Below are 15,721 nucleotides of genomic sequence, written 5' to 3'. Positions count from 1 at the left end.
GGTAATGAGGAGTTGAAGCCAGACTTTGACAAGGTTGAAGTTATATGTAATGCCCCTATTCCTGTCACGAAAAAACAGTTAAGGTCATTCCTTGGTTTAGTTGGGTTTTACCGGAAATTTGTGCCCAATTTTGCTCAAATCGCGTCACCATTGACTGACTTGACCAAAAAAGGTTTACCCACTAAGTTGAAATGGGAAGATGCTCACAATTTAGCATTTCAGACGCTAAAAGCTTCACTTACTAAGTGTCCCATATTGAAACCTCCTGATATCAAGGAGACTTTCATTCTACAGACGGATGCTTCAGACAGAGGTCTAGGTGCAGTTCTTTTACAAGAAGAACTTGGTCAGAAACTCCCAATTGCTTATGCTAGTAGAAAGCTAAGAGAGAGTGAGTACAAGTATGCAACTGTTGAGAAAGAGTGCTTGGCAGTTGTATGGGCAATTCAGAAATTCCAGAAGTATTTGTATGGACATGAGTTCATTTTAGAGACAGATCATAGCCCACTTGTGTACTTAAAGGGGCATGGTCACGATTTTGTTCAAATTTTATTTTTCTGTTTTTATTATTTACAGTGATTTATGCATTCTAATGATCAAATGAAATTTGGGTGCCAGTCGATGAGTTTTAAGCAAGATATAGGGCTCACAATTCTTCGTCATGTAAACAAGGCTCGTGCCTTGTTTTTGTTTACATAGGTTCAATATACCAGTAAAAAATATTTTTCAGGCTGATTTGTCTATCTTTTTATTCACTTTAAGCATAGATAAACAGTTCTTAACGTTTAACTCATTCATTTGAGGTCTAAAACTGGAATTTTCACCTCAACATTCAAAATGTAAACAAACGCTTTGTTTACATAGCGAAGAATTGTAAGCTCTGTAACTCGCTTATAACTTAACAAATGGCTCTCAAATTTTGGTTGCCTATTAAAAATCCCTTAATGAAGCACTGTAAATATTAAAATCAAAAAAATAATTTTTGACCAAAATCGTGACCATGCCCCTTTAGATAAGGCTAAGGTCACTAACCCTCGACTTATGCGCTGGGCGCTTAGTTTGCAACCTTACAGGTTTACTATACATGCAATTAAAGGTAAAGACAATGTGGGTGCACACTACCTAAGTCGTTTGATGTAAATATATTTACTTTCAGTATTTTAAATTTTAATGGGTTTTCCAGTACTTCGTACTTCTCTAAAAAGGGAGGTAAATGTCACATTAAAATTCATCATTGTATATATTTAGTTTCGTATTTTAACTTAACCACATATCCCGTGGTGAGCCCCTTAGTGTTTTAGTCTTACGTATTTGTAAATACCCATATTGAACCTCAGTTTACTGGGCCTTAAACCCGCCAGTCCGTGCAGTATCAGTTTGGACGCGGCAGTCCAGAGGGAAGGACGCACTTATACTTCTCTCGTGCATACCATCCAGTCATGCATGTTCTTAATATAAATAGCTGTGTGCTAACTCTGGAGTGAACCTGGTACTGGCTTTTTCTGAGGTCCCTTTTGCCAGCCATTGTATAAACCACTTTCATCGATGATGGCCGAATCTTGGTGAAGTCTTATGTAGACTAAGTGGCCAGTAGAGAACATTGTCCACCGGAGGTCCTTACCAGTCAATACTTGTCAAGACCAAGTGGTAATAGACTACAGTGAAGGACCTTACCAGTTTCCCATACTAGGACAATTACTTTCAATGTGTATCACTTCAAACTATATTAAATATGTAAAACAATGTAAAAATATTGTTTTATTCTTTGTCTTACAGTAAATAAAATTTTAATTAATTCCGCTCGAAAACCTGTGACAGTAATGACTCTAGAAATGTATAATCCAACTTCTCTAAAGTATTTCTGTTTGATTGTGAAAATGTGATAATGATTAATTTTCACTTTTGAAAATTGATGCATGATTCATGTTTATGTTTCAATTGTTAAGAAAAATGATAAATGTGAGATGTTAATTATTTTGACAAGACAATCCGATCTGAAATAAGTATTTCCAATATTTCTTGGTTTGAAGCTAGGATTTTACACCAAAACTATCAAATAAACACATTTACTTGAAAAAAACAAAGTTTTGTAAGTTCCTAGATAATGGTTTTAAGATTCACACCATTCATATTAATGGTTGCTTAATTCTTGAAAATAAAAGGTTCATGTTTTTATATTTACATTTTCAACTGTCTTTGTCTGTGATAACATTACAAATCAATTTTGAACCCTAAAACCGAATAACATCAAAAAATATGAGTGACACAAAATGGGCGTGTCTTATAGCAAAACCGAAAAACGGTATTGGCTGCACGGCGCGCGTAGTAATACATTGCATGTGCTAAATAAAAAAAGTAGTGGTTTTGAAATGTTTTCTTTTCGCACACAAAATGAATGAAAATTAAAATGAGCATGTAAAGGTTACCATTTAAAATAAAATTTATAGAAAAATATCTTAATATGCAATTTAAATTTTTTATATAAACGACTCGTCTGCTGATGAATAGATTTCTTATAATGATCGTCTGCTGATCACTTCATTTTTTATTTCGATCGAATGCAGCCACCATGAACGACGATATATCAGATGCGGTAAAATATGGCGATTTTGAAGTATTTAGTGGGGATAATTATGAAGCCCTCCTGCCAGAATTAAAATTAGAAGGTTTTGATTCTGATTTTGACAATTTTCTATCCGAAATGGTCGTTTCGGACTTCGATATAACATTAACCCAACAGGCATTTGCCGATTTGAAAAAATCCGATGATCCCGGGTTGCCAGCCCCAGAAACGCCAACAAGTACTCGTTTTGCCAAGCTTTCCGACGACGAAATTAAAGGATTTCAGGAACTCACACAATCAAAGGCTACAAAACAAAGCATCAAATGGGGTTTAAAGATTCTTACAGGTACGCTTCTTTTTTTTTAAAAAGTGAATATTAGTAAGCAGCAATTAAACGCAAACAAAAACAGCCCATATTATGCAGTTACAGTTTTTTCTCAAATAACTGTCAAAACATGGATATCATTGTGCGTTTTCTATTACAGATTGGCATATTGAAACGTTTGGAGTCCCTCTAGATCTGGCTGAAATTTGCGAGGAGGATCTGGCGAAAAAACTCAGTCGCTTTTACTGTGAAGCAAAACCCCAAAACCCGAAAAAGGAGCATACCTCCGAATATCATAAAAATACCATGAAAGCAATCAGAGCCGCCATAAACAGGCATTTATCCGACATCGGTCGAAATATAGACATTGTAAACGATAAACCATTCAAAACTGCAAATAAAAATTTGACCGGTCTCATGAAGCATAGAATGGTCACTGGAACTTCTAGCCCTACAACTCATAAGGAGATCATTCACAAATCAGATTTACAGAAAATTTCTGCTTACCTGGAGAGTGCATATTCTTCTCCAGTCAATCTGCGACTTGCAATGTGGTACATCATCGCGATACATTTTGTGTCTCGTGGTCTTGAATTCCATCATCAGCTTCGGGTAGATTCGATTTCAAAGTTGACGAAGAAGGCTCCATATATGCTTGTTTGAAGCATGAAACAAAACAAAAAATCTATCAAGGTGGCATTCACAAACTTGAAGCACTGAACGACAAAAGAATGTATGAAACTGGAAACGAAACTTGTCCTGTGAAGATGTTGAAGTTCTTGTCTAAAACGGACCCAAATGCGTCTCATCTTTTCAATAAATGCGTTAAAGATGCCATTTCTTACCCGAAAGATTGCAACATATGGTACACAGCCGATCCCATGAAAAAGCGATCATATGTTAATTTCCTTCCGGATATTTGCAAGGCCGCCGGGTGCAAACGTTACACAGCTCACTGTCTAAGAGCGACAGCAATTCAGGCCATGAACGACGCTGGATTTGAAGCAAGACACATCATGTACTTCTCCGGGCATCGCAACGAAGCTTCCATACGTAGCTATAATCGTGAACTGTCTTCTACCCAAAAAAAAAGTGCGAGTGCAACTTTATCTACAATAACCACCGCAAGTGTCAAAATAAATGATCCATCTGAAGATTCATGTGTAATTTCCGGCCAACAATCACAGAATCTTCAAATCGTTCCCTATAATTCTAAAAATTCCAACTTACCTGTCAAAAATGAACTTAATTGTGCCACCATGTCCGACTCGAGCATTAAATCTGGAGTTTTGAATAACTCCCGATTTGAGAACTGTTCCATTACCATCAAGTACAATCTCGACTGAGGTGTAGGTCGACCGCCTTACCGCGCAGGAGGAAAGTACCTTCCGCTATCACGAAATAAACACTCTAGTTATTTACTATTTTGCAACTACACACATTTTTTTTTAAAAATCAAATGATATTTGATTTGATATTTTGTTGTATCGACTTAATAAATTTGCAAATTTGACTCTTCAATACATGTCTGTGAGTTTTCATGTACAACACACGTGTGATGCAAGTGTCAAATGACGTATTCCTGGGGCGCCAGTGGGGTTTGCATAATTATACGAATTAAAACAACGGTAAAAATGTTATAATTATTAGATCTTTAATCATGCACATTAGAAATAATATAAATATGAGTAATAAGGAATCATTCTTTGAATATTATGAGGTGATAATTTCGGTCGGAGCGTGGTCAAATCTATCATAAAGCCCTTCGGGCTTTATTTGATTGACCACTCCCCGACCGAAATTATCACCTCATAATACTCAAAGAATGATTCCTTATTCCTTATATAAAAGAAAACACATTTGTCGGTCCTAGGTTTCTTTATCTTACTACGTTTTATCGCATAAACCAAAGATAAGCGACAATTTTTTATTGTTCTCCCAGTCAGATCCAGTCGCATTCACTAGCTTTATTAAACATTAAATATATGCACTTGATAATTGGTAATTTCATATTTGCTTAAATCTATTTCCCGCTTGGTAAAATATATAAATTGTTCATCACAGCAGTTAGTTAATAAATTGTCCTGTTGATTTTTTTTTTCAATGCTTTTAGATTCTATAGCTCTTTTTTATATTTTCTACTCCGTTTCTTTAGAAATCTGATCGATTCTTAGAACCATTGAAAAAAGCAAAATTGTACATTGAGTTGGTTTAATCAATTTCTCTTGGCATGGAATATGCAACCATTCCGTCTCCAAAAATATTTATAAGCAGTGTTCTGTTGATAAAATGACAACTGTTTTCAAATACCTATAATGCATAATAACTACGTTGTTCATTGTGTTTAAGTTTTTGTGTGTGTTTGTTGTTTTTTTTCTTTTGATACGAAGTTCATTTTTATTTTTTATATCTATTATTATTTGGATTGTTTTGTTATCGATGGATATTTCAGTCAGATTACAGTGCTTAATTTTATTTTGTTTTTCACGAAATACACATGTAGGAGCTATTAAACCAAGCCTCGATGCGTGTTATCATTACTTTTACCAAATGTCGGGAGGTGGACATTAAATATTATAAAACGTTAATAACTATGAAATATTAAAAGAATTGTTTACCCCATACAATATCACGTTTTACTTCAGTTTTAATGAAATGGCGTTTTGTTGTTAAATCTAAAGCTCAATACATGTATTAATATCCACTTACATAACTGAGGAAAAAGACTCCATTTTGAAGGTTAAATACAAATCTGTGGAATTTTTTTACTGTTGTTGGCAGTGGAATTTTCACACTTTGATTTTAATTCAATAGGTTGATCTCTTAAGAACTCTGTTTAAATGGCTTGTGCAAATATGCTAACTTCTCTATGAATTAGATGGTTGTTATTGGTTGGTTTTAATTGATTTATAAGAGAGAGAGAGAGAGAGAGAGAGAGAGAGAGAGAGAGATCTCGCCGTTTACATTAGCATAATCTCAAAAAGTGATAGCTATCACTTTCTCTCTCCTCTCTCTATCCATTTCAATCACAACATCATAATAATATGCATGTATTTTGATGGAAAGTCCATGTCCTTAAAAACCGCAAAAGGTGTTAAGCTTAAGATCATAATGTAGGGCGCAGTTCTTGATTGTTGGTGCAGTATTGTTTTTTCAGATACCTCACTACATCAAGTCTTATAATTTTATGACAATATGTCACAAGATGTCGATTTAAATGTTTTGTTGAACTATTTATATCAATGCAGAACCTCGTCCTAAACCCTAAATCTTGTCCCCTCGATGGAATTTTACTACCCCACACCCGTAACAATGAATGATGTATTGGTTTGTTATTAGTCAGTTTTGGTCACTACTTGCAGAGTTTTGCAAGGCAAGAGATGTTCTTTTGTATTCTGGTTATGCATTCTTTTTAAAATTGCAACCTATACTTCTAACTAAACAGGTGAGTTATAGAAATTCAGACTAAGACAAGGAACACAGACTCAGACCTGTCAAAGTGTGTCATAATAAGCCTGTGGTCTGCTGATTGATACTTATATAAACCGTGGTGCACTCATTTCAATAATAATAAAATGGACGAAACAATTACCACGACGTAACGATCTAAATATATTTTTTATTGAGCAATATTGTGTATAATACATCATAAAGTGTAAAAGTGTAACACATGTATTTAGAGAGTAAAGTTCTCCTATTGATAAACTTATCATGCATACAACAGTGTAAAAGGAATGTAATATTTTGAAATAAAAAGTGTAATTCATGCTTAGAGAGTTTTCGTACTGACCATGTCATGTGAAATTCTAATGTCTGCTTTATCCTTAGAAATGAATCAACTGTTTTGCATTTGATATACAATGTATATAGTGTATTAAAAGGCATATAAAACTCATTTAGAAATCAATTTTTAAAAAAAAATATCAATAGATATAATATAATCTTATTTCTATTCCTGGCCAATAAAATGTTGTGATGTACAGTATACACGTGTTGAAAAAATGCATACTCTGTGTAAGTAAATAATACATTATAATCAATTTCAAACCCCCTATTTTATATTCAATCTATAATGTTTGCATACGCTAAACAAACATCTAGAATGTGATCAAGCTTTTGAAACAAAATGAAAGTACATACAAAAAATACCCAGGTAAGAAATTTCCACATCTAAAATTTAAAACACTTTCCACAGACGTGTAAAATGGCGGATTTTTCCTCAGAAATGTAAGTAAATATCAATTTTCTTTTAATTTAACAAATAAAATAATGGTATATAAAATGAATTTGATAACTGTTAAGTAACAATCAAGTTTATATAAGAAGGTATTGTTTTGGATCAAAATTTCCAATAAAGGATGAATAAAAAAACCTAGAAAATTGTTACCTCCTTTCCAATAAAAATCGTCAGAAAAAGTAATATATAAATATTATTTCAAATGTAATGTTTCCATGGAAACATGATACATCAAGATTTCCATTGTCCTATTCTGAAACAAAATATATACACATAAAATTTGAGGATCTATACTCTGAAGAAGTTTACGTCATATAAGTGTAATATGAATTCCTATTCAATGATTATTTGGATAATAATAAATTTTATTGTCTCCCTCAACAAAAATGTTTTCCTTAGGTTTGCATTGGGAAATACTAGAAATTTTAAGGTCAAGATCTAGTAAATGAAAGGTGCCCAGGTTTATAAATTTCAAGACTGTTAATGATGCTTCATAACAATATCTTTGTTTCATAGGGTGTGCCGGGGCTTAGATTTTTGGTAAACACAATGAAAAATCATGTTTTAAACAACCATTTTCAATGAAATATGAAGGATAAAAGTAACAAATCTCGGAGTTTTGTCAATTTTTGACTAATGAAATATATCTAGGTTGCCTACAGTCTCTCCAAAAACGGCATCAAACAAGCCCTTGACCTCCTCTTTAAAATGTTATCAAATTGAATATGGGTACCGGGATTACTTTTTCCGTGATTAAATATAGAATGTCAAAATATTGGGGTTTTTCCACATAATTCATTTTATGTCGTAGAATACGTGAAAAGATTCATCAAATCAATTTTGACGTCAGAATGCATTATAGAAACTTTTGCGATTATCAGTTTAAAGCTTAGATATAAGACTAATATTCTGATATTGTATTGTTTTGATAGCACACGCCGTTTTAGTTTTTTAAGTGTCCAAACCTCAAAGTTTGCATTTAACCCCCAAAAATTGCATAAGAAAATGGCTCAAACTTCTTCATGTTACAATTTTTTTGTTTTTTAAAAACAAGACTGGTTATAAAAGAGCAACTATATAACTCTTCTTTTAACCAGATTTTATGAGATTATTATTTTTTTAAGATTGATAATTAAGAACATTATTTTCCTCTGTGAACGTCTGCTGTACAGGTAAACAAACAAGTTTGAATGTATCACACGGCACTTGAATGAAATGATTCAAAGCGGTTGTACGGTGTTTTGGTACACGACAATTTTGGTACCATTTGGCTGCAGTTCATCAAATTCCTTATATTTGATATATGTTACAAGACGATAAGACTAAGTATTAAAAAATTAAAATAACACCTACAATAATCATAATTATAAAAAAAAAAACACAAAATATTTGACCATAAATTAACATGATGAAAAAGATTATTTTTTAACAAAAATCTAAAAACAACTGATTACTCTTTGTATTTGATGTGAGGGTTTTTTTCAATTTATACATGAAGTTTTTTTTTTATAATAACAGACGTCAAGGAATACAGCACATATCAGAGTCAGTCTTTATGAGACTGTGTGAGAAAGTGGGGACTTCACAACGGGTGGCTATGAGGAGGGAGACAGTGGACATCAAGGAGATGGTGGAGCAACAACTGGCACCTAATGATGGGACTATTCAGATGTTGAGTGGAAGTGACAGAGAAGGATTTAGACTGAAGGGATCAGATGTGGACCATATGTACTGGCCAAACGACCACCGAGTAATCATGGACATGTCCCAGTCTGAGTATTACAACATGGCCAATACAACCTTGATTCTCTCTGACAGTTCTGAGAGTCCACCAGGATTCACTCTACTTCAGTTACTGACACCAACAACAGACATTGACGTCCTATTAACATGTTTCAGAATAAATGACAGAGTTTTTATAAGTAGTTCTATATTTAGACAGTTAACTTATTTAGCATCATTGCCCAATTCTGATATACATGGACCCTGCGTTAGTGGTGATGTAGCAGGACTAGAATATGACGATACATTGTGTTTTGTTTGTGACTATTGGCCTCCGTCTGCCTCTTCATGGATAGACAGATGTCAGTCATGGCCTGATCCTGAAGTTGTTGATGACATTGTCAGAAATGGATGTCACTTTGTAGCAGTAGGACACCCATTAGGACCCCATGCAAATGAAGAGTGGAGGTTATCTTTTTCTCAGGCAGAGTATAAATGCGTGTATGCAATGAACCACAGTCAGTTTTTGACATATGGATTGTTAAAGCTATTTTTAAAAGAAGTTATCAATCATAATTTAGGTAAAAACAACACCTTGTTGTGTTCCTATCATATAAAGACAATAGTTTTGTGGACAATTCAACAAAACACACTACCTCACTGGTGTCCACAAAATATCCTGGTCGGTTTCTGGGTCTGCTTTAAACTCCTCCTTAAATGGGTGCGTGAGGGGATCTGTCCTAACTTTTTCATTCCACAAAACAACCTGTTTTTGACAAAGGTCAATGGTTCAGCACAAAACAGATTGTTCCTACAGTTACATGAATTGTACAAGAAAGGTCTGGCCTGTCTGTTACAGAGTTCCTCTGTCAGGTCCTACATCATCGATGTCCTGTGCAGTCCTAGACTTTATATTTGCACTGATGAAAGTATTATCAAATGTGAAGTTGATAGTGATGTTGAATTATTTTCTGAGATACTTCAGAATGATAAAACACTCGCACAAGTTTTTTACAGCTGTATGAAATACTTATATAAAGTTCAACAACTAATAGGTTCACACCTTACACAAAATCAAGTTGTCATGTTACAGAGACTTACAGCCTCCATCCTTAAGAATTCTTCATTTATATTACACAACATGTACACATACACAGGTGTAAACAAACAGATGTATATTGCAGACAAAATATCCTGTCACATGCTGAAATCAGCAGCCAAGTTTGGGTGTGTTTCTGACATGTTTTACATTGCCATGTATTATTACAGGACACTCAGATACAGGGAAGCTTTATCTGTTATAGAGATGTCAAAGGTCAAGTTAGCACAGCCATATCTGATGTATAGGGAACACGTAGACAGAGATAGGTATACTGAGGCTGTAGGAGGACAGTCCTGGTCTACAAAGATGAGAAAGGCTGTAGTATTGGATATCATTCTTGACAATGCAATATGTTATATCAATGAACTAATACCAGAACAACAGGCTGCTCTACATAATAAGCAGCATATGTTAGTTATTCCGGTGTTTTTAATGTTCCACTTTCTAGAGTTCTTGTGTTACAGACACATTGATACAACATTATCCCAAGCAGCTCTCGATGAGCTACAGGTGCTAGTCCACTATGATCAGGGACTGTTTGTACGTGATATATTCAGAGACATCTCCTGGGAGATCCTGGGGATTTGTCAACAGATCACAGGGAACCTTCAGGCTGCTCTATACTCATACCAACAGTCACTAGAACAGTATCCATTAAACTTAATACAAACTGCAACACATACTAGGATACAGGATGTTGTAAGCTATTCACAGAATAGTAATTAATGATCAAGAATAATTCCTCAATGGTACCTGATCCTACCTCTTATTTTTGTTGAGTCTCATATTTTCTCTGCTCCTGTAACTGGGTATGTATTTTTGCATTTGAACTTTTGTTTATAATTGATATTTTCCGCGGTACGGAGATTAACGGAAAATAATTGTCTTGTTGATTCGAGTAGAAAATTGTATGCAATGAAATTACGAGTCACGTGGTGACGAGTGTATGATTTGTTGTCGATTAGCACGAGAAATCAGTTTTAGCCCGTCTTCTGACAAAGACCATCAAAGTTTCACCAATTTTGTTTTTATTTTTTATTATAATATAATTTAGAAGTTTAGAAATTTCATATTTTTGTCGCAAAGCCCCTGCACTACCCTGGAGACGGCGCGCATTTGCGACTTTGACATGGTTTTGGACACAGGTTTCCAGAGATTTTTCTATTTCTGGTTTTTTTTCTGGGCGGTCACGTCGTCGGTGAAAGGATCAAATATTTGTTAAGGTATTGATTTTCTATATTACATTATATGTACATGATACATTTTTGTTTTGTTCAGTTAAAAAATAAACTTCCGTCTCCCCGTTTGCATTCTGGGCTAGTCATTGCCGTTTTAGTCGGCAAATATATATTTGCTTGTCATTTTTGTAGGAATAAATAAGACACTCTTTTCATTATGAATTACGTGATCAAAACTCAACAAAGAGCACCGGATTGATTTACAGGGCTGTGTCATGTTCAAATGATATCTATTTCATAGCTCATAAAACTTTTTGGTTGAGGTTTTAAACCATTATCGTATAATTTGATATATGTTTCCTTTTTGTGTCAGCTGAATAAAGTCCTATGATTTTCAAGATACTTGTATTGTAATTTTATTTGTCTTTTTGTCAAAACAAATTTTAAAGTAAACGTTTTTGCGATATGTTTCAAATTTTATATATTTTACATTTCAAAGCATAATTGTTTGATTGTAGTATCATGATCGAACAAACACATATTTACACTTAATTAAATGTTTTCTAGTAATAAAGGCTTTACTACTAAGGTTTTCTTATATCATCTATGTAAATAAGCAGATGAAACAGCATTTTTCATCCACACTATTTTATGTCCCGAAAAACGAGTTCTTCTTTTAGAAGTTTCTATTTCCTTTTTATTTTGTTAAAGTATTGAATCTTCAACAAAACAGACAAAAATAGGTTTTGAGATCTTTACCATGGTAACAATGGAAGGCAACTGACAGCATGTATAGGTAGCAAGGGACAGTTTCGGATAAAGTACCCGTCAATATTTTTGTAAAATTGAGAGTTGCTGTACTTGAAGGCCTATGAGTGTTGCTAAAATTCATGAAATGATTTTTAATGATTATCATTAGTTAGAGGGGTGTCTCTTGTTGAAATTGATATGCAATATGTAGGCCCCATATGTTAGGTACATGAGAATCAGAAGGAAAATGCGAAACCTGCGGCTATGACTGTTGTGTTGACTTTTCACGGTGAAATTGCAGACGGGAGGTAAACTATCACGCAAAGTAGGTGGATGGGACATTGTAAACTATACACCGGTAAGTTTCTGACATGTGAAAGTGCAAAATGCACGCGGTACGGAAAGTCAACCCTCTGCAGGGAAATAGTTGGGGAAGGTCTAAAAAGTTGAAAAATGGTGAAAAATTAGCAAAATATGAAAGGGTGACAAAAACCAGTATGTAGAGAATTTTACAGGTTTTGACTAGTAATTTTCTTCGGAAATTGGTGATTGGCCTTATAAAGAGTGAATTAAAGGTATTTGTGCTGAATGGGAACTGAGGAAATTCTAGTTACAGAGTTCCAAAGACATACAATAAATTGTATCAAAAAAACTGTCCCGTGCCACCTATATGTAGGAAAATAAGATGATTGATTTTTACGATCACAAAAGATTTTGCCTAAAACAGATAATGCTGTTTTGAATATCTTGGTTGTTTAGTGTTTGAAGGAAGCCAAAATCGTGGTGATTTGCAGCACTGTATACCTTATATTGTCATGTGTTTACATAAGCTTAAATCAATAAAATTGTCCTCTATTACATCCATGTATATCAGTAATTGGCACACACCAAGAATAAACTTTTCAACTTTTTGAAGAAAGGCTTTCATCACTTATCTAATTATATCCATAGTACTTTTAAATGTGCCAATCAGTTTGTTCGTGTATTAAAAAAAAAGATAACTTTAACTTACATTTACAAGCTCTCAATATCCCAATTTTAGTACCCTGAGAAGAATGTTCTTACATATCAGGCATTTAACACATTTTTAGATATGGATTGTAGTGCTATCTTTTCCTTTTGTTGGTGACAAATAAATTTTACAATAAAGAATAATTGATTTAATTAAAACACTTGTAGGTTTGAGAAGTACTCGTAAAAAAACCTTTATAAAATGGATAAAAAAAAGTATTAATTCTATTACCTCAAAAGCCCGTTCGTAACATTAGAGCTGTGAATTATTCGTAAACTTTGATTTATAGTGAACTAAAGCTTACATAAGAAAAAGTGGCATATTTTAAATCTATCTCCCTCACCATCACGCAATTGTTGCCCTCGCGAAATGATTCATGGAGGGGTGGGGGGGGGGGGGTAAATTTTCATATCTCCTTCGCAATCATGCATGAAATGTAAAATGTTCGCACTGTCACGTGACTTTCATAACCGATAAGATGACGCGTTATATAGAATTATCGTATTGAGATAGTTTTTATTATCTTATTGATAAATATTCAGACTTCCATCGGGTGATTACAACTGTATATTTCGATTACACTGTAAAGCAATGTACATAATGAGGTAAAGCCGGATTAACATGAATACTTCAAGCTCGCCCAGACATCTGAATGGGGATTCCATGGCATCCCACAATGCCAGGATGAAGCAGACGTGGTGAGAAATGAGAAAATTGATGAAATAAAACATACCAGACTTTTTTTGTTTATTTGTAAAGTGTTAAAAGAATAACATTTTTTACATTAATGCACTTATCAAATCTAATGATTCGCCAGTTTAAATCAATAGTTTCTTTATAGTCTGTCCCAAGATATTATTTCAGCCGTTTGGACGATTTTTAATAAAAATACACATACCTGTGAAAAAAGTGCAATTGAAATGGTTGAAAGGGATAATTTCCAAGATAATTTCATTGACAGATTATTATCTTTCACTCGGAAAAATTCACAGAAACGAGAAAAAGATTCCTTAAGGGGATTTATAATGCGGAATGTTTACATCTTTTCAACATTCGGAATACACTCAAAATACATCGCTCAATTTTACAACGTTATCATCCGGGCTTGCTGCAATACAAAATCCCCGTAGACATCACATTTTTAGCATTGTATTGAAACCTGATAAGCTAACAGGGGCGTTTTGACTGAGAAATCTTGGAAAATTTTCATATTTTTGAAAGAACATCGTTTGAACCCTGGTGTATCTATAAATATCATGCAATTAAGCAAAATGTAAATCCAGGATATCTTGGGACAGAGTATAGTATGAATTAATGTGCGATCTATTAATAAAAACTAAACCTGACCTGATGAGCAGCATTTATCTAAGTCTTATTCTATAGGAACACATAGCCTGGATTTGGTTGCAGTTTGCAATTTGATTGGCGAAAATTATGTTATGTTCTATATCTTGCCACTTGTGTTTAATACTCTATCTTTTGCATCACATTTTATCAAATTGCAAAACATAACATGTATTTTTTTTTCTATATTTAATTTTTAAGGCCATATTGAATTGATTCATTTTATTAAAGAACACAAATTATAATAATACCGAATGAGCTTAACTGATACCATATTATATATATTTTATAACATTGTTGGTTACTCTTTCTAATTTTTAAAAAACACACACGTTTAGTAATAAACTGCTCTCAAACCTATAGTTTATATCATCTACATAGCTCATACATGGCAAGTCATATAATTTTGAAACCATAATTTGGGTACTGATGCTTTAAACTCTGTGTGATATCATAAAAACTATGTTATTTAGACGCAAACAAAACCGTCTGACGATACCAACTGTATAACATATCCACGATACATGTACGTATCAAATGGTTTCACAGAGAAACACTCTATTAAAGAACAAATAACACAGATAACAATACATGATTCATTTACTAAAGTGTCATAAAACAAAACAGCATATGATTATCTGCTTAAATCAAACCGAAGCACTAGTCTACAGCATAATACAATATCGTATTTTAAAACGGTAAATGGTAAATTAGAACTTACTTAAATCCAGCTCTGTTAAACAGTGCACTTTGTGATCCTATTTTTGAGTCAAAAAGTTGGAATAGAAACAAAATTATCTATTTTAAAAACATAATGACATTATCTATAATCTTTTTCCAGAAATCAAAAGCTGTATAAACTTTTTTACGTATAGAAACCTCTAAAGCAATCGTTTCATCAATACGCTATTAACTTTAAATAAGAGAGCCCATTCCCTATACTGGACAAAAGAGTTGAATAATCAGATAGTTTCCTCCAATAATTTTTTTAATGCATTTCCATACCTTCTTAAATGTATCTAATGAAAACTTTGTTGCCATCAAAATCTAATGAATTCTTTGACAGCCTGAAACTTTAAAATACATTTGTATAAGACAAACAAGATTAGGTAACAATATATTCCGTCAATTCTTCTGATTAAAACCTCTTATACCATATAATCACTTTTCTTTTCAATTGAATTAATGCTAAAGTATGCACTAAACATTTCTTGTGATAAAATAAAATCACAAAAACACTTGCATTCTCACAATCGTGACAGTGGACTAGACAAATCTTGATCACTTGTGTTACTGAACAAATTCTAACCCTGGCACTGAGTATTCTCCCTTTGTCATTACATTAACATTGTTGGCCGTTGGTTTTGTGAGAGTCTATTACCTCATCCAATATTATTCCAGTGTTTCACATTTTGTTAATACGGGTAACACTGGAATTCAGTCGTCTTCACTGAGACAATTTCATCAGTTATCAGATATTTCTTGGAA

General features: G+C 33.5%; 1 protein-coding gene across 1 annotated transcript; it reads left to right on the top strand.

Moving 5' to 3' along the window:
- Positions 1-7,092: 7,092 nt before the first annotated feature.
- Positions 7,093-11,370, top strand: LOC128167975 (uncharacterized). The gene is made up of 2 exons (XM_052834009.1): positions 7,093-7,115; positions 8,644-11,370. Exons 1-2 carry the CDS (start codon positions 7,093-7,095, stop codon positions 10,673-10,675), a joined length of 2,055 nt encoding a protein of 684 aa, XP_052689969.1. The 3' UTR covers positions 10,676-11,370.
- Positions 11,371-15,721: the final 4,351 nt, after the last annotated feature.

The sequence above is a fragment of the Crassostrea angulata genome, chromosome 10, assembly GCF_025612915.1.
Source record: "Crassostrea angulata isolate pt1a10 chromosome 10, ASM2561291v2, whole genome shotgun sequence".
NCBI classification, from domain to species: domain Eukaryota; kingdom Metazoa; phylum Mollusca; class Bivalvia; order Ostreida; family Ostreidae; genus Magallana; species Magallana angulata.
Note: the sequence above shows the minus strand (reverse complement) of the source record. Positions and strands in the feature narration are given on the sequence as shown.